The 20,350-nt window shown below is 51.3% G+C and overlaps 1 protein-coding gene across 1 annotated transcript in view; it reads left to right on the forward strand.

The window, feature by feature from the left end:
• Window positions 1–10,468: 10,468 nt before the first annotated feature.
• Window positions 10,469–20,350, forward strand: part of CCDC197 (coiled-coil domain containing 197) — a 12,802-nt gene continuing 2,920 nt past the window's right edge. Inside the window, exons 1-6 of the mRNA XM_037745147.1 lie at window positions 10,469–10,739; window positions 11,167–11,389; window positions 12,711–12,793; window positions 14,382–14,560; window positions 16,410–16,547; window positions 18,561–18,677. Of these exons, the coding sequence (XP_037601075.1) occupies window positions 11,295–11,389; window positions 12,711–12,793; window positions 14,382–14,560; window positions 16,410–16,547; window positions 18,561–18,677 (612 nt within the window). The 5' untranslated portion in view covers window positions 10,469–10,739; window positions 11,167–11,294. The remainder of the gene's footprint in view (window positions 10,740–11,166; window positions 11,390–12,710; window positions 12,794–14,381; window positions 14,561–16,409; window positions 16,548–18,560; window positions 18,678–20,350) is intronic.

The raw sequence follows: 20,350 nt of genomic DNA on the forward strand, positions 1-20,350 counted from the left end.
AGCCCCAGGACCAGGATACGCACAGACTATGAAAATTGCAGGCTGCTCTTGATGCACAGGGACGTCTAGCACTGGGAAGCCCGTTGAGACCAGAGCGCACCACCTGCCTCAGCCGGCCAGTCCCGTGCCTCTCCCTAGGGCAGACGCTGCTCAGAGTGTGGTGCTCCTATACACACAGGAGCCAACAGTGGCCCTGGCATGCTCGGTGGGGCACGTGGGTGGCCTTTCTCCTCCACACCCTTCCTAGGAAGTGGTCAGGATTTCATCCAGATACAGTTATTCTCCTGGCTTTGGGATACTTAGAATTAAAAGAGGTCAGATAATAGCCTTGAAACTCACATTGACCTTTGAAAAGGTCTTCACATTGAAGAGGCCGTTCGCATTTACTGAGGTCCTGGTATGACAGACACTGTGCTGAGGGCCTTACCTATGTCATCATTAGGCTCTCATAGCCCCATCACATAGTCTCATGCCCACCTGGGTCCCTAGGGCCCCCTAGATCAAAACCCAAATTCTTAGTCGGTCTCATAGGTCTTAGAGGGTTTTTCCTGAACCAGCCCCGATGTGCTGTAGGGGCTGGGAGGGCACTGGCTTCTCTTCCTTGGGTCCCATTAGGCCGAAGTCAAGGTCTGGCCTGTTATCTGGAGGCCCTGGGGAAGACTCTACATTCAGACTTACTCAGTTGGTCAGCAGCGTTCAGTTCCTTGCAGCCACAGGCCTGAGGTCCTTGTTTCCTTGCTGAATGCTGCTGGGGACCTGTTCTTGGCTCCAGTCTTTGCCCCATGACCCCTGCCATGTGAGCAACATGAACCTCTGTTCTCTGTTCCCACTGAACCCCTCTTACCTGTCCAGTCTCTCAGTTTTCCTCTTCTACCAGCCACAGAGAAAACACTCTGCTTTGAAAGGGCTTGTGTAATCAGTTAAACCCAAGGGTAATCTTCCGATTTCAAGGTCAATTGATTGGTAAACAACATCTGCAAAATCCCCATTGCCATGAAAGGTGACAGGATCACAGGTGTGACTGCTCACCACGTTACAGCCCCAGGGACTCAGGGAAATCCTGGCACCATCTTAGATCTGTTTCTTTCCTAGACTATGTTGGGTCTGTTTCTTTCTCGGCTTTTGGAATACCGCTCTCTTCTGGTCTTCCTCCTTCCTCATTTCGGCTCTTACTTGGTCTCCTTGGCCACGTTCTCTACCACCATCAGCATTTTTAAGAACATCAGGAATCCATAAAAATGATAAGAAAGAGGGCTGGTCCAGGCCACCCAGGGAGCTGGCAGAAGCCATCCCAGCCCGGAGTGGACCGAGCCACTCTCAGTTCCCTCCTCAGGGCAGCTTGTTTTCCAGGAGCTGGGGACCTCTCCTTCCAAGCTCAGTGGATTCAATGAGTGCCCAGGGTCAGGTAGTCCCGTGGGAGATTTGGGGAAGCTCTGAGTCACCGCCTTGTGGACCGTGAGGGGGCAGCTCTGACAGATGGGGGTGCAGGTTGGGGTGGGTGAGTCAGAGCAGGTCCTTTCTCCGGCTTGGCTGGAGAGCATTCAGGAGGGGTCTGGCCTTTGGGGCAGAAAAAGGCCACAGATGCTAGATCTGGGGGTGGAGCTGCACCAGGCATGATAGCAGCAACAACAGTGGTGTCTTTTGAGCACTTTCTTTGTGCTAGATACTGAGTGCCTTATGCATACCAGCTAAGTTCATCTTCACAACAACCCCAGGAGGTGTTATTGCTAATCCCATTTCATGGAGGAAGAAACTGAGGCTCAGTGAGGGTAAGGGACTTGCCCAAGGCCAGACAGCTCATGCCTGATGAGAGCTGAGAAATGTCTGACCTACCCTTAGTGTTCCTTTCATGCTGAAACATGACTCTGTCAATTTCAGGCCAACATTAAGAAAGAGGTTTTAATAGCAAGAGACTTTCTGTGTGGGAAGTGGTTGAACCAGGACTGAAGGAGGGGACACTGGAAGAGACTTACTTGGATTCCACACAAGAAAGGGCAGGTGTTTTAGTGGCCACAGGGACCCAGAGGTGGATGAAGAGGCTACTTTGGGAGGGGATGAGCTGCCCATCACTGAATGTATGCAAGTGAAGAGGCCATTCTCATTTACTGAGGTCCTGGTATGACAGACACTGTACTGAGTGCCTTACCTATGTCATCATTAGGCCCTCACAGCCCCATCACATAGGCACTGTTGTCCCCCACTTACAGATGAGGAAACAGAGGCTCAAAGAGACTGAGTGATTCATGATGGTTACACAGGTGGTTGGTACAAGAGTCGTGACTCAAACCCAAAGCTGTGTATCTCCAAAGCTCCATTTGTATGCATACATCTATTGAGCACCTGCTGTGTGTCCAGCACTATTCTTCTAGACACTGAGACTCCAGCAGGGACAATTCCGTCCCAGTCCTTGTCCTCATGGAGATCACATTCCAGTGGGGAGAGAAAAAATCTACAGTAAGGAGTGCTAAAATAGAGCCACACAGGGGTGAGGGTATCAAGGGTAAGCTGGGGTCAGGGGACCTGAGATGGTCAGGGAAGGCCACTCTGAGGAGGTGAGTTCTGAGCTGGGATCTGGAAGGCCAGAGGAAGAGAGTACTGTGAAGAGCCTGGAGACTCATGCTCCAGGCCGAGGGAACCACAGGTTCAAAGGCCCTGTGGCCAGGAAGTAGAACAGAAAAGCCACTGTGAGAGGAATGGGCAAGCGGGGAACTACATCAGCCAGGATGTGAATTTCATCTGTCATTTTTTAAAGCAGTGATGTGCTGCAGCCAGCTCACACCAGCTCATAAGAACCACGGTTCAGTCTTCAGGCATGTTGTAAGCAGGTGGTTAAATTGCTAGTAGCTTGAAATCAGCCATGGCGGGAGGATTGACAGAAATTGACAAATGCCACAAATCTTGTTTTTTCTCCCTGAACGTTCACCATTGACCTGAATATCACTGGTTTTGGAAGGCAAATGGGGAGATCTGGTTTTCTCTTTAAGACGAGCTCTCTCTGGCTGCCAGGTGGAGGGTGGCCTGCAGGGGACAGGAGCTGGGAGAGCAGCAGGGGAGGCCGGTGCTTACTCCAGATTGGACCAGAGTGGCCAGTGAAGAGAAGTGTAGAGATTTCAGAGATTTTGGAGGCAAAGTCAACAGCCTTGCTGGGCCATCCTGCACCATGAGGTTCATAGCAAGAGCTGACAAGGTGGCACGGAGGCGCATGACTTGAACCCAGGCCTGCAGGGTCCCTAAACTCATTCTGTGTCCCACACCTCAGTGATTCTTCCTGGGAAGGTGATGGCTCTGGGACAAGAGAAAATGGTTGATGCTCTGGCTGCCCCTCCACCCTGGCTCCCTCTGGCCAGAGCAGCGCCTTTTCACACCTTTTCTTGGGAAGGCGTCTCCTCTGAGCTGTTCCCAGAAGTTGAGGGGTGGCAGGATGTCAGTTTCATAGACACTGGAATGCCCAGCCCTCCACTGCGGCCCCTGGGACCACGGCCAGAGCCTCTGTCCTCTCCCACAGGAAGGTCCTGTCTTGGGAGAACTGAGCTGGAGATCACCTCACAGTGTCCTAGGACCTGCTTGGGTGACTCCCAGCTCTGGGACCTGGAGCCTTTCCTGGTGCAGAGCAAGAATGAGGGTAGGGGCACAAGGAAGTGGGTGCTGGGCCAGGCCGGGGCCCTCAGAGGAGGCGGGGTCCCCGTACAGCTTCCTGGGCCCGGGATGCCCTGGGTTTGCCTCTTCTTGTGCCAGAAATGGAGGGAGGCGACAGAGGTAGCCCACTGAGATTCTGTCTCAGTGAGTAAGGGAGGAGCCGAGTCATGCCAGGTGTCAGCAAAACTCTGGTAGAATCAATAGGCCAAGTTTGTCTTCCTTGCACCCTCTCACCCCTTCCCACCAGAGCCACCTTTGCAGCCAACCCCAGCAACACTCTGTCGAAGCTCCTGTGCTTTTGTGTTAGGGGATCAGGCCATTGTGATCCTCTGGAGGGAGAGAGAAGAGACGGGCAGAAAACAAAACTAACACCCATGGAATCCCTATGATGTGCTGGCTCCGCAGGCTGCTTGCTTTCCTAAAGAATCAGAACAGATACTCTCTTAAAGAGTTCTGATAGTTGAAAAATTTCCCCTTTTCTTTACCCTTAAGACATAAATGTTCATTCATATCCTTCTAGACTTTCTCCTACGCACATATGGGTTAATTCTACAAAAAGGAGAAGATGCTAAGTGCTGTACGTGGATTATCTCATTTAATCCCTAGGTGCTGCTATATTACGCACACTTTGCCTTTCAGGAAACTGAAGCTCAGAGGGGTCAGTGCTTTTCCTGAGGCCACATAGCTGGTAGCCCTGCCTGGCCCCACACCCACGGCCCTACTCTGCATCCTGAGCGTCAGTGGCTGAGGAAGGGCTGACCTTGGCCCTGTTCGGCGGCATTTGGGACTGCAGACCAGATGGGGTGAATCTGCAGAAGGCCTGATCAGGCCCTTCCTTCCGTTGTGCCTGGTGACCCAAGCCTGGGGTCAGATTCCAGCCTCAGGAGTCCTTGTTAAGGTTTTTGAAAACGGGGGTTCTACTGCCATTGAATTGCAGCTCTGTCCTTGAAGCAGGCTCCCAGCTCCCAAGATTCCCAGCTGTCTGTAACAGACAGCCTTGCCTTGGATTTCTCTTGTCCAAGACCCAGGGGGTAGAGGCTACTCTGGGAGGCAGGAGGCCTGGGCCCAACACCACTTGTAACCTTGGCAGCTGCTGTCTCTCTGCCTTGGTCACTTCTTAAGTTCCTTTCACCTCCATGTAAGTGCTTGAGTCTTCCCCTAATTAGGGAAGGGTGGGGTCTGCTGGTTGGGTGAGGCTGGGGAAGGGGGAGGAAGAAGAGAAAGAACCAGGGTGGTGAAGTCTGAGGCAGGCCTGTGGGTTTGGAAGGAGCAGGATGGAGAATGACTAGGTCTGGAATCCCTGGTCCTGGGTCCAAATCCCAGCGTGGGATGCATGTGGCTGTGCAGGGTCTGTACCCACAAGAGCCCACATTCAGCTTTAACTTATGCTATTGCATCTTGAAATTCTTAATAACTTTTGTACAAGGAGCCCAGCATTTTCATTTTGTACTGAGTCCCACAAACTATGTAGCCAGCCCTGTTACCTTGTATTAACTGTGTACTTGGGCAAGTTACTTTGACCCATAGACTCAGTTTTCTCGTCTGAAAAAAGGAGCCATGCTACCAACACCTCAGAGGACTGTTCTGAAAATAAGACAAGAGACTCCTGGTAAAGAGCCAGGCAGTGGCAAGTCCGTGATAGGACTCTGTCCCTGGCACTTGTGACAGTTGCTCTTTAGGGGCCTGGGTGGGAGAAACGTCTCCCAAGGAGCCGCAGCCTCTCCCAGCCTTGTCCATGAGCTCTCTCAGCACCTATGGGACACTTCAGGCCAAAAATGAAAATTGTCACTGGAAAGCAAATAGTGCCACCATCCCTACTCCAAACCTACCTTCCCTCCCTTACCTGTGGCTATATGGAGTCAAGCAGTTTAGAGCCTTGAACTTCCAGGAAGTAAAGTCCTGGAATTTTTGAGCATGGGAGGCGATGAGAAGCATCCGCTTCTGGCCAGAGGAGGGCCTGTGGTCTGCCTGTCCCAGATGAAGGTCCCAAACCCAGAGGTGCTAACGAACTCTTCCCCAAGAACAGCCTCCCGTTCCATATCACAGCCTGTGGGACCCCCATCAGTCAGTTTCAAGGTCCTAACAACTCAGCCTCCCAGATGGTTCTGGATCTTTGGCTTCCTGGATTAATATCTAAACTATTTTCTAACAGTGAGACTTTGGGCAAGTTACTTAACCTCTCTGGGCCTCAGTTTTGCCCTCCATGAAATAACAGTTTTGACGTCGTGGGTGTGTCATGAAGATGAAATGACCCCCTGCATGGATTCACAAACATGAGTCCCTCCCACTGCCAGGCCGCCCTCCTCACCCCCACTCTGAGCCAGAGAGCATGCCCAGAAATGCTCTGACCATGTCTGGGTGGGCAGAGATGATGATGAAGCTGCCTCCTCCCTAAGCAGGCTGCTGTCTGAACCAGCTCCAGCTCTGACCCTATGACTCCTTCCAGAATTTATTGAAATCCAGCACTTGTTGAAAGTTCCCGGAGAGAGATCAAGATGGCTGATCACTAGCAGCTCGGGATTGCAGCTCCCACTGAAAGCGCAGAGAACGAGAAGACACCACACTTTCAGATCAATTTTTGTTGCTCACGCACCAGGAGATTCCCAGCGGAGGAGCCCCACGGGTCACCAGCGCGACTCTTGAGGCCGGCGAGGCGGTTTTGCCGCTGCCTTGGTGCTGCGGTTCTCGGTGCAGAGTCAGAAAAGCACCATCAATCTTAACGCCGCTGTTTTGGCCAGCCCAGTGGGTTGCTCAGATTTTAGCGCCAGGAATCAACAAGTTGGACGTCCATTCAGAAACCCAACTATAAAGACGGTAATTGTAAAGACCACAGATGGATAAATCTATAACGAAGGGAAGAAACCAGCCTAAAAAGGCTGAGAATACCCAAAATCAGAACGCCTCTCCTACCGGGGATCACAGTTCCTCATCAGCAACGGAACAAGGCCTGATGGAGAAAGACTGTGTTCCATTAGCAGAAGCCGACTTTAAAACGTGGATAATAAGAAACTTCTGGGAATTAAAAGAACTTGTTCTAACCCAATGCAAAGAAACTAAGAACTTTGAAAAAAGGTTTGATGAAATGTTAACAATAACACACAATTTAGAGAGGAATATAAGGGAATTAATGGAGCTGAAAATCACAGCACGAGAACTTTGCGAACTATGCACAAGTTTTAACAGCCGAATTGATCAAGCAGAAGAAAAGATATCAGAGGTCTAAGACTAACTTAATGAAATAAAACAAAAAGACGAGATTAGAGAAAAAAGGATAAAAAAGAACGAGCAAAGTCTCCAAGAAATATGGGACTATGTGAGAAGACCTAATCTACGTTTGATAGGTGTACCTGAATGTGACAAAGAGAATCAATCCAAGCTGGAAAATACGCTTCAGGATATTATTCAGGAAAACTTTCCCAACCTAGCAAGGCAGGACAATATTCAACTCCAGGTGATACAGAGAATACCACAAAGATATTCCTCAAGAAGACCAACCTCAACGCACATAATCACCAGATTCACCAGGGTTGAAATGAAAGAGAAAATACTGAGGGCAGCCAGAGAGAAAGGTCAGGTTACCCATAAAGGGAAGCCCATCAGACTCACAGCAGATCTCTCAGCAGAAACCCTACAAGCCAGAAGAGAGTGGGGGCCAATATTCAACTCCTTAAAGAAAAGAACTTTCAACCCAGAATTTTACATCCAGCCAAACTAAGCTTCATAAGCGAAGGAAAAATAAAATCTTTTGTGAACAAGCAAGCACTCAGAGATTTCATCACCACCAAGCCTGCTTTACAAGAGCTTCTGAAAGAACCACTACAAATAGAAAGGAACAACCAGTATCAGCCTTTCTAAAAAACATGTCAAAAAATAAAGAACATCAACATAATTAAGAACTTGCATCAACTAACGGGCAAAACAGCCAGCTAACATTAAATGGCAGTATGAAACTCACATATACTGTTATTAATTCTAAATTTAAATCGACTAAATCCCCCAATCCAAAGACACAGACAGGAAAAAAAGCCAAGACCCATTGGTATGCTACATCCAGATACATCTCACATGCAAGGATACACAAAGACTCAAAACAAAGGGATGGAGAAAAATTTACCAACCAAATGGAGAGCTAAAATAAATAAATAGAAAGCAGGAGTTGCAATTTTTGCTGATAAAATAGATTTCAAAGCAACAAAGATCAAAAGAAGCAAAGAAGGATATTACATAAAGATAAAAGGATCAATGTAACAAGAAGAGCTAAAGATCCTAAATATATACGCACCCAATACAGGAATACCCAGATATATAAGACTTATAAAAAGACTTAGACTCCCACACAATAACAGTGGGAGACTTCAACACCAATATTAGACAGATCAATGAGACAGAAAATTAACAACGATATCCAGGACTTGAACTCAGATCCAGAACAAATAGACTTAATTAATATTTATAGAACTCTCCACTTTAAATACACAAAATACACACTCTTATCAGTACCACATCATACCTATTTACAGGTTTAAATGAAATATTGGTTGGCTGCTTGTTAGTTATTTTCTTCCCTCATTTTTTTTTTCATGTCTCTATTATTAAACACAATTACGGGCATACCCATTTTTAGACTGCATTCTAGCCCGGGCAATAGAGCAACTCCCCTGTTCGCTCTCCCTCTTCTTCTTTCTTCCTCTCCTTCATTCATTCTTCTTTTTTTTTCTCTTTTTTTTTATTCTTTCTTTCTTTCTCTCTTTCTTCCTCTAAAAAAAAAGAAGAAAGAAAATAAATAAATAAATAAATAAAAAAGAAAAAAGTTTCCTCTTCAAAGCTTTCCTCTTAGTGAAAAAAAAAAAAAAGAAAGTTCCCAGGCATCTTGGTGGCTGGAAACTGAAGACAGGGTGATGGGGCTCTATCAGTTATGGGGCTGCGAGGAAAACAAGGCCTCTACAGAATGGCACCCTCAACCTCTCCAGAGCTGGGGATGCAGCCCAGTTGTCCCTGAGCCTCAGCGGAGGAGCATCTGTGGGTTCTGCTGCTCAGCTATCCTGATTCCCCGGAGACAGCCACAGGGTTTGCCCTGGGAAACTTCCGGGCCCCACTGCGGGCTCTTAGCATATGACTGTCAGTCAAGCCAAGGGGTGGGCACATGGCCCAGGCTCAGCCAATTGGGTGCCCTCTCTGATTCTTGAGAATGGAGAGGAGGATGAAAAGGGTTGCGGGGTAGGAATTCTTTCTGGGAGCACCTCCCTGATTCCTGCTCATGGATCTCCAGGGCTGCCCTGGGCCCCTGTCCTCTCTGAGCCTGCATTTTCCGCTTTTCTTCTGATTCCACGCCTCCCTCCAGCCTCCCATGCATCCCCCCCTGCCCAGAGTAGCCCGGCAGTCTCTGCTGCTGACTGATAGATACCCTTTGGCTCCTGCCAGCAGCTTCGCCAGCCATGGTCCAAACCACTCTGATTGCCCACTTCTACTTTGAAGGCTCTGCCTATGGCTCACACAGGCTGTGTAAGCTATTCAGCACCTCCGAACCTTTACCCCTGCTGTTCCTTCTGCCAGAAGGCCCTTCCCACCTTCTCTCATTCTCACCCTCGTGAAACACCTCCGACACTGCCAACTCTGGGGGACTCCCCCACCGCTCCTCAGACTGGGCTGACCCCTTCTCTGAGCAGCCCCAGCCCCTGAGCTCCTCTCCCTCTGTGTCCATGCCCCCCACACCCCCCACGCCCCTCACACCCCCCCACACCCCCACACATGCATCCACCTCCCTCCTGAGTCTGAACCCAAGGCCCAAGGCAGGACCCTGCATCTTCATTCTCAGCTGGTGCTCAGCACACGAGCCAGGGCTCTAGGACCATGGAAAGGCAGTCCTGGGCACCAGTCAGGGACTCCTGGGCTGACAGAGGCTGATCCCACTGCCTGCTGGTGAGGGGTCAAAAGTGGGGTGAGCTCAAACCCCTGCCCCTGCCCCCAGCCCAGCCCCACCCTGCCCCAGCCCCAGGCTTTGATCCAGATCTTGCCCCAGCTTTGCTCTCTAGCCACAGACCTGAACCCCTAGCCCTTGCTCTGCCCCTCAGTAGGCCCCAGCCCTTCCCTCATTCCCGGCCCCTGCCCCAGTTCAGGCCCTTTCCTGGCTCCTGCCTCCTTCACTCTCGATGGGGACCTTCCTCCCAGTGGAGCCCACACTCAGCTGTGGCTTACCAGGAGCCATCTCAGGTGGCCCAGCTCTGAGCCAATGGAAGCCTTCGAGGGGGAAGGCCAGGCCAGCCAGCAGGGTGGTGCATAAGGTGCGGGTGGGGTGGCAGGATGGGCATGAGGCCCAGCCCTCCCCACCCCACCTTCCCGGTGGCACAGGTCCAGTAGCTCCAACAGGAGGTTCAAGGCCAAGGTGTGGGCAGGGGCGGCTCCCAGACGTGGGTCCTTCAGCTTGCTCCCATCCCTTGCACTGAGCCAGGCCTAGTCCTGAGCCAGGGATGGGCCTGAGCCTTCAGGGAGTGAAGGGGAAATGCCTGAGCTGCAGTCCCAAAATCAGGTGGGGGATGGGGTCGAGGGAGAGTCCCAGGACAGGCCAATGGGATGTGGGCAGCCTGTAAAGCAGACCAGCCTTGATAAAAAGGACAAAAAGAGCCCAGGTCTCCCAGGAGGTTGCCAATGCCCTTTCTCCCCTTCTTCTTGGGAATGGAGCTGGGAGGTGGGGGTGGGAGGGTTTAGGATCATGGAGAATCCAGCCCTCCACCCACAGGTGGATCCTGCAATGGACACATGATGAGGACAGAAGCCAGCATTGTGATGTCACAGCCTGGCTGTGGCTTTGTGCTCCTGGAGGTGAGGGTGAGTCAGCTACGCCCCTTCCTCCCCCAGTGCCTGTCTACCCATGTTTGATGCTTGGGGTTAGAAAGGCTGACCTTGTAGCCCCTCACCTTCCCTCCCCAATGCACTGGGCTGGCTCAGCAGTTGACCAATGAGAGTTATGCTTGCAGGCCAGCCTTGGGTGAGTGGCCCAGGAACTGTTTGCAAGGCTGTGTTGAAGCTACTTGCAACTAGACCATCTTCCTAGCTTGACCATGAGCTTGTTCAAAGCGTCTCTGCTCAGTCTCCTCTGTAGCTCTGTAAGCACTATATGAGCTCAAAGCATGTGATGTTGGTTAAGTGAATAAATGCATGGATGCCAGGTGGGCGGGCAGAGATGATGATGAAGCTGCCTCCCTCCTAGGCAGGCTCCTTTCTGAACCAGCTCTGGCTCTGACCCTATGACTCCTTCCAGAATTTGTTGGAAGCCAGCACTTGTTGAAAGTTCCCAGGCATCTAGGTGGCCAGGAACTGAAGACTTGGGGGTGATGGGGCTGTGCCAGTTATAGGGCTGAAAGGAAAACAAGGCCCCTGCAGAATGGCACCTTTAACCTCTCCGGAGCTGGGCATGCAGCCCAAAGACCTTGGGCTGTGGACTTAATGAGCCTTGGGTCCCCATCCAGTTCTGCCGGCTGACCTCCAGCCGGTCACAGCCCCTCTCTGAGCCTCCATTTCCTTTTCTGTGAGGTAGGGATGTGAGCCCCGGCTTCCGAGGATCCGAAGAGGAAGCTGCAGCCGTGACTGTCCCATTTCAGTCTGTCTTCCTCCTGCCTGGCTCATGTGGCTCCTGCCCCTCTACGTGGCTTGGGGTGGTCATGGACACAGGCCAGAGAGCTGGCCCAAGCAATCCTGGTGACAAAGAAGGGGACGTTCAAGTGCTGAGGCAGGAACTCCACCAGCTCCAGGCTAAGTACGCGTTGTCCCAGCCCCAGCCCCAGCCCCAGCGCCTCCCCAGTGGGCTAAGTGGCTGGACTGAGCAAACATGCCCCGAGGAGGCCAGGACAGGGGTGGATGAGGAGGGCAGTGTGGCCTGGAAGCAAATGGGTGGGCGGGGGCTGGGTCACACCAGTGATGGGAGAGAGAGGCGTGGCTACTGCCCATTAGCCTCAGATCTTGGGCCAGACCTGGGCCCTCTGCAGGCTGAGCCTCTACATCAGGAAGGAGGACCGTGGGTGACCATCGGCCGCACCTGTCGGCCCCTCTAAGTCAGTCTACGAGGTTTCCGCCTTGACTCTCAGAGGGGACCCTGGGTCCACATCCCACGGGGATGGGAGGTAGGAGAGACAACATTTCAGGCTGCCCATAGAAGCCTGAATTAGATGCAAAAGAATGTGTCTGTGCAAAGTTTTATGAAGAAAAGGGCCAACTCTTCCAACAGATTTGAAGAGCTTCCTGATCCCAATTGGGGTAAGCGCCGTCATGGCTCACAGGGTGCCATGTGGTTTCTGTGGGAGGGGATGATGTTGTCCTATGCTTTTCAGAACCATATGGATGAGAGAGGGGGGCCCAGAGAGGCAGAGTGGCTTCCCCTGGGCCACTCAGAGACCCCCGGCACAGCCCCACTGCACAATCAGAGGATGGCTCGAGAGCTCGGCCAGCTGGCCAGGCCACGCCCGCTCTGGTCTCCGCACTTAACTGCTGACCTTGGCTGGGTCCAGAGCAGGTGACCAGCTGGAGACTTGCTTAGGGATTCCTGAAAGAGTCATGTATGGCCAGGCACGGCCATGTACGGACGGCACACGGCCGTCTCCCCTCGCCTCTGATGGAGGGCTCCCAAGGCACTGGGTGCCTCACGCATGACCCTGGCCAGCAGCTCACATCACCCCTGCTGTAGATGGCACCCCAGGCACAGAGAGGTGAAGCACCTGGCCCCCACGTCACCAGCTAGGAGGGGCTGGCCTATCTCCTGAGATGGGAGACACCTGCACAGCCTCCAGGGGAGGCACCGTAGACTCTGGCCAGAAAGACTCGGCCTTCACTCTCGCCGGTGCCTTCTTTGCTGCCTGGGAGATGCTGCCATGGGCATTTATTTGAGCTGTTTATGGCTCAGTTTGCTCAGCAGTGAAATGAAGGTGGAGAGACTCCTAAGTCCATGGCCAGCAGATAACATGATACGTGGCTGGCCCAGTGTAGGTTCAAGCAGGAGATCACAGACGGTGTCCGGGTTCGTTCGTGGGGGTCCTATGATACCTGGGAGCCTCCAGCCCATGTTCCTGCATCTGGCTCTACAGGCAGAAGAAGCTCAAGAGGGAGGTCGAGAAGCACAAGTTTTTTGAAGACTATCTGATTGAGGTCCTTGAGAAAATCCCCGAGGGTATGTACACAGCTTTCTGCCTCCTGGCTGCTGGACTGAGATGCGGTTTATGGCCGGCGTGTGGCTGGCGTGTGGCCTCATGGAGCCCCGAGCTGCTCATCTATGGAATGGGAATCCACAAAGGTCAACCCCACGGTGGGGAAGAAGGGCACAGGCAGCCGAGTTACACTGCTTGGTCCCAACCCCGGCTCCACTGTCACTGACAGTGTGGCCTCCGGCAAGTTCTCCAGGCCTTGACTTTCTTATCTGTGCAATGGGAACAGCAATTGTATGTGGACTAGAGGAGGTCATCCTTAGCATAGCACAGGGCCCAGCATTTAGCTAGCACCTGGTCAACACTGGCCATTATTATTATTATTTTGCTTGTCTTTAGTTTTGTGTTTTTGTTTCGCTGTAGCTATTATTAACTAAGAGTACAGGGACATCCGAGATGAGTTTTTGTGTGTTGTTTTATGAGTACTGGAAACTCATTAGAAAAGGGAAGGGGAGGCGGGGCGCAGTGGCTCACACCTGTAATCCCAGCACTTTGGGAGGCCGAGGTGGGCGGATCACTTGAGGTCAGGAGTTCGAGATCAGCCTGACCAACATAGAGAAACCCCACCTCTACTAAAAATACAAAATTAGCCGGGTGTGGTGGCACGTGCCTGTAATCCCAGCTACCTAGGAGGTTGAGGCAGGAAAATCGCTTGAACCTAGGAGGCGGAGGTTGTGGTGAGTTGTGGTGAGCCAAGATCGTGTCATTGCACTCCAGCCTGGGCAACAACAGTGAAACTCTCTCTCAAAAAAAAAAAAAAAAAAAAAAAAAAAAAAGGAGAAAGGGGAGTCATAGTTATCACGATTATTTCAACAGCATCAATAATAATAAAATAATTATTACCATTTACTAAACATCTGCGCTATGCTAAGCTTTTTAGTAAATCTTTTTACCCCTCCTATGAGCTTTGCAGGTCTGTGTTACTCAGGCTCAGAGAGGGTAAGGAACTTGCCCAGGTCGCCTGGTCAGGACGTGGTGGCGCTGGGCTCGTCTCTGGTCCGTCTGACTTCATAGCCACTGTACTAAGTGCGTGCTAGAATGAAAGGAGCTGCAGAAACTCCAAAACCTCTGCCCTGGAGGTCAGGGAAAGCTTCATGGAGGAGGTGACCTCTCATGGGGAAGCATGGGCTTGTGGCAGCCCCAGGACCCAGCGAGGCTTGTGGTTTGTGACCTTCCTAATTCAGCAGTTCTGCCCTGTTCAACCCATCCAAAATGCAGAACCGCCGGGACTTGGCGTTTGCTCTCTAGGGACAGGAACAATTCCTGTCCACTTCTCAGGCTCACCCAAGCAGCAACGACTCCTCGAGGCCTCGTGGGTGGTCTCGATCCAGAGTCCATGTCTCAGTCTCTGGCTGAACTTTCCAGGGTTGAGGAGTCCCTTGAAGTGGTGGGGGCAGGGGGCGGTGGAGAGCTTCAGGACCATCCTGCTGTGGTCAGGCTGGCATGGACTGTCCGGCACCTCTCAACTTGGCCGCCCCAGCCAGAATTCCTGGCCAGCTTGTTGGCATGGCAGTGCAGGGGCGCCCACCCATCTCCAAGGCGCTGTCTCTGCAGGCTGCACGGGATGGGAGGAGCCGGAGTTGGGGCTGGTGGAGGCCATGGTGAAGCACTACGGAAAGCTCATTGCCGCCAGCCAGGACATGCAGATGCGCCTCGACGCCTTCTCCCAGATGAGCCAGGCCGTCCGCCGGAGCCTGGAGTCGCTAGAGGAGGACCACAGGGCTCTCGTGCCGGTAACAGCTGCTGTTCCATTCCCCATGGCCCAGGGAGCTGGGAGCGTGGGGCCCCCTTTCTTGTGCACCCCTGGGGAAGGCCTGTAGGGAGCAGTGGCACAATGCTGAGGGCCCCTGGGTGGGGTATGGCTCCTGAGCTGCCCTCTGTATCCCCCTCCTTTCCCCTCTGCTGCCTGAGGCTCAGCTTGTGCCTAACAGTTGTTCTGCATGGTAGAAAAGCCATGTGTCTTGGATGCAGATGGACTCGGGTTCAGCTCCCAGCTCAGCCACCAACTAGCTGTGTGACTAGTTTGTACCCTCTCTAAGCCTCAGTTTCTGCATCTGTCAAATGAGGGCAACACACCCTAGTTTCCAGGGTCCTTGCAAGGCATGACACACAAACTGCCTCCAAGTCAGTGCCAGAGACATCATTTCCCCTCCCCTTCCTTCGTGGTGATCTCACAATAAATAGGACTTCTGCTGGGAGGGGTGAGCACTCCAGGTGAAAGAGCCTGCTCTGATGAAGGTGTGACATCATGAAGATTCCTGCTGCTACTGGGACCGGGGACTTGGGCATTCCAGAGGAAGGATGACCTGCTGGTTGGTGCCCTGCAAAGGGCTGCTGCTTGCTGTTTGGAGAGAGCACCTGCCCCCTAGTGGCAGCACTGCAAGCCTGCACCACTTTGTACCTTTTTTTTTTTTTTTTGGAGTATGGGATTCATCCATGGGCTGGGCACTGCGGGAAGCACATCATGTGCTTTATCTCACTTAAATCTCACACCAGCACCTCCAGGTAGGTGCTGCTATTCCCAGGGCTGGAACCAGGGAAAGGCAAGTCCAGCCATGCTATTCCTCCCATTTTCAAGGGGAGGAAAGTAAGCCTCAGAGAAGCAGGGCCACATACCACGGGGTATGTCCTGTTTTCTTTTCTTTTTCTTTCTTTTTTTTTTTTGAGACAGGGTTTCACTCTGTCACCCAAGCTGTAATGCAGTGGCATGATCTCAGCTCACTGTAGCTTCCACCTTCCAGCCTCAAGTGATTCTCCTGCCTCTGCCTCCAGAGTAGCTGGGATTACAGGTGTGCACAAATACACTTGGCCTGTTCTGTATCTTTCAAATTCCTATCCCACAGGGCCTGGCTGGGGGCATGTATTAGTTCCTTCTCATGCTGCTAATAAAGAAATACCTCAGACTGGCCAATTTATAAAGAAAAAGAGGGCCGGGCACAGTGGCCCACACCTGTAATCCCAGCACTTTGGGAGGCTGAGGCAGGCAGATCACTTGAGGTCAGTAGTTTAAGACCAGCCTGGCCAACATGGTGAAACCCTGTCGCTACTAAAAATACAAAAATTAGCCAGGCCTGGTGGTGCATGCCCATAATCCCAGCTAATTGGGAGGCTGAGACAGGAGAATCACTTGAACCCAGGAGGCAGAGGTCTCATTGAGCCAAGATCATGACACTGCACTCCAGCCTGGACAAAAAGAGTGAGACTCTGTCTCCAAAAAATAAAAATAAAATAAAAAATAAAGGAAAAGAGGTTTAATGGACTCACAGTTCCACATGGCTGGGGCGGCTACACAATCATGGTGGAAGGTGAAGGAGGAGCAGAGGCACATCTGACACGGTGGCAGGCAAGAGAGCTTGTGTAGTGGAACCCCCTTTATAAAACCATCAGGTACTAGGGCTCAGGTAAACTCCAGCAGCCTGGACATGCCCTTTTCTGCATCTCTCGTGCCTTGAATGGCCCCAGCCACCCAGAAGTATTCCTTCTTCCTATCCTGTCATTGCACAGACCACCCTGGGGACTTGGACCAGGACGCATGCCCTGGAGGGTTTGTTGTGCCAAGATGATCCATTTCCTCTGTCCCAGAGCCTCAAGATCCAGCTGTGTCAGCTGCAGAAGAAGTGTCGCCGCAAGCAGGAGCAGTGGTGGCAGCTGAAGCATGGCGTCACCTACCAGAAAGACACTGACTTTGACATACACACACATACCAGCAGCAGCTGTAACGTGAGTCCAGTCTTTCAGCCCCAGGGGTGGGGCTAGGGGCAGAGTAGGGGAGGCCGATAGCCTCCACCTGTGTGTGTTGGGAGTGATAATGACCACTCACTTAAATGCCATCTAAAAACAATGGCATTTAAGTGAGTGGTCATTATCACTCCCAACACACACAGACCACACACACACACACACACACACAGCCAGACACACACAGACACATACACAGCCAAACACATAGACACATAGACACACACAGACACAACCAGACACATAGACACACACACAAACACACACACAGCCAAACACATAAACAGACACATAGATACACACAGACACAACCAGACACACAAACACACACACAGCCAGACACACACACACAGACACATACACAGCCAAACACATAAACAGACACATAGACACACACAGACACAACCAGACACATAGACACACAGACACAACCAAACATAAAGACAGACAGACACGGTTAGACAAATATACACAAATGCACAGAGACAGACACAGCCAGGCACACAGACACACACGCAAACACACACACAGCCAGAAACACACACACAGACACATACACAGCCAAACACATAGATAAACAGACACATAGACACACACAGACACAACCAGACACATAGAAACACAGACACAACCAAACATAAAGACAGACAGACACGGTTAGACAAATATACACAAATGCACAGAGACAGACACAGCCAGGCACACAGCCAGGCACACAGACACACACGCAAGCACAGACACAACCCGACACATAGACACACACACAGGCATGCAAACACATACACAGACACACACACACAGGCACACACAGAGACATATATTGAGACACAGAGACACACACAGATAGACCCATACCACTTACTTCTCCTTGGTGACAGCTTGCTTTCGAGGGGCCTCTCTTGGAGGGGTCAGATGTTGCTTTACACGTGGGAAAACAGGCCACAGATATTTCAGGACCGAGCTCTACCAAGAGCCGGGATCCACCGGCCCAGTCCCAGAGCTTGGTGTTGTGCCGAGCACTTGGTCCTTGTATAATGTTTGTGGTTAATAAGAAAACAATGGCATTTACGTGAGTGGTTATTATGCCCTGTCTTCAGTAACCCTGGTGTCTCTCTGATCATTCCAGGCAGTGCTTAGCACAGAGCTTGACCTGGAGTAGGTGCTCCTAAATATTGGTGAATTTTACCCACATTTATTTTAAAATGAGAAAAATGAGGCTCAGAAAGAACAAGTCATGGCCAAAGTCCGTGGCCACAAATTCCAGGAATTCCCGCACTGCCCCTTACTGGCGTTGGGAGTGTGTGGGAGTGTGGTCACCCGTGGACCCCGGTTCCTCACCATAAATGGAGGCAGGGGTCTGTGTTTTTCTGGACTCAGGGACCGTGGGAGGACACTTGGGACCGTGGGAGGACACTTGGAACCGTGGCTGGGGCATGGGGCTGCGCTGGGCACACCCTCCCTGCACAGGATGAGGTCATGGGGTGGGTGTGAGACCTGCTCAGGCCCAGACTGGTGGGCCTCGAGGGACTTGAGTTTGGAAGACAGAGGACTGGGGGCTGTCAGCTGCTGACCTCCAGCCAAGCCGAGGGGCTTAGGGAGCTGGGTGGGTCACAGTCTACAGAGGCCCTTCTAGGTCTTTCTCTCTAAGCTGCTGTAACAGACAAGGACGCTGGAGGTCTGAAGCCCAGGGCCCCACTCCATGCTCCTTCCCAGTCCTCTGCTTCTAACCAGGCATGGACCCCAGATGCCTCCAGCAAGGAGGCCCTTCTGAAAGGAGTTAGTTTAACCTCCCTCTTTGCAGGGGAGGACGCTCAGGCTCCGAGGTGGGGAGGAACTCAACCAAGACCCCCAGGAAAGAAATACAGGCCAGGATCAGAAGGATGCTCCCAGTGTCCCAGCTCTGTCCAGGACACTCTCTGGCCGGAGAGAGCCAGGGGCAGGGGCAGGGGATGCTGGGAGAGAGGCCGAGCCGCCTCCTCTTTCTCTTTCCTGCAGGATCAGCTGCTCAGCTACATGCAAATGACCATCAACAACATGGCCCAGCAGTGCTGCCCCTCTGCCCGCGGCATGCCCAAGAGGATGAGTCTCTTCTCCAAGCTCGATCTGATTAAGGTGAGGATAGATGGCCTCGAGGCTCCTGACTGCCCCAGGCAGACCTCCGACTTGAGCCAGTCCTGCTCCTCAGCTCAGGCTGCATTTGTGTTTAGCCTCCCATCAGCCCTTTCCGTAACTACCTAGGTGCCTGGTGCAGCAAGGTCCTAAGGTCTCTATTAGCCTCTCAACAAACTTGAGCACCCACTAGGTGAAGGGTCAGTGTAGATGGTGCATAGAGGAACTTCCCACCTGTTTGTTTTTTGTTTTTTTTTTTTTGAGATGGAGTCTCACTCTGTCACCCAAGCTGGAGTGCAGTGGTGTGATCTTGGCTCACTGCAGTCCCTGCCTCCCAGGTTCAAGCAAGTCTCCTGCGTCAGCCTCCTGATTAGCTGGGACTACAGGCACACGCCTGGCTATTTTTTTTGTATTTTTTTTTAGTAGAGACGGGCTTTCACTATGCTGGCCAGGATGGTCTTGATCTCCCGACCTTGTGATCTGCCCACCTCGGCCTCCCAAAGTGTTGGGATTACAGGCATGAGCCACCACGCCTGGCCCCACCTGGTCTTTGTGTGTAGCTCCACTCTGACACATCACACACACACACACACACACACACACACACACTGTACGTTCATCAACATCCCTGCATACTTTCTGCACACCAAAAACACACATGAGACATACACAGACACACCTGCAAACAAGCACATAAGCATCAACTGGCATGCAAGAGGATGCATACAAGTATGATCACACACTTAACACATATGAGCACGCTGGCAGTAACTGAAGGAGCCACTTACAGAGTCCTCACCTTAAACTTCACACTGTAAGTCTACTGAGCATCTCTCCTCATCGCCCCCAACAGTCAGGATGCTGTTACTGCAGTAACAGAAAATGTGATCAGGTTGGCTTTGATAACAACAGAGCCTGTCTTTTTAAAATAATAACTTTATTGAGATACAATTCACATACCATCAAATTTACTCCTTAAAAGGATGCACTTCAGTGTTTTCAGTATAGTCAGAATCGTGCAGCAATTACCCTTCTCTAATTCCAGAACATTTCATCACCCCCAAAAAGATGTTTTGCATCTGGCTGCTTTCATTGAGCCTAATGCTTTCAAGGCTCATCCGTGTCATAGCACGAATCAGTGCTTTTTTTATGGCTGAATATTCCATGGCATGGGCATATTTGTATGGATAGACCTTTTGTTATCCATTCATCAGTTGACAGACATCTGGATGGTTTCCATTCCTTAGGTATTATGAATAGTGCTGCTACGAACATTTGTGTACAAAGTTTTATGCAGAGATACGCTTTCAGTTCTCTTTGGTACATACCTAGGAGCGCAATTTCTGGGTCACCTGTTAACTCTATGTGTAACAATCGAGGAAATGTCAAACTCTTCTGAAGTGGCTGCACCATTTTGTCATCCCCATGATTAATGCATGAGGGTTGCAATTTCTCTGCATCCTTGCCAATATTTCCTATTGTCAATCTTTTCTAATTTAGCCCTCCTAATGGGTGTGAAGTGCCATCTCATTATGGTTTAGATTTGCATTTCTCTGATGACTAAAGATGTTGAGTATCTTTTCATGTGATTATTGGTCATGTGTATCTCTCCTTTGGAGAAATGTCTATTCAAATACTTTGCCCATTTAAAACATTCTATTATTTGTCTTTTGTGT

The sequence above is a fragment of the Cebus imitator genome, unplaced genomic scaffold (genome assembly GCF_001604975.1).
Source record: "Cebus imitator isolate Cc_AM_T3 unplaced genomic scaffold, Cebus_imitator-1.0 Scaffold193, whole genome shotgun sequence".
Lineage (NCBI taxonomy): Eukaryota > Metazoa > Chordata > Mammalia > Primates > Cebidae > Cebus > Cebus imitator.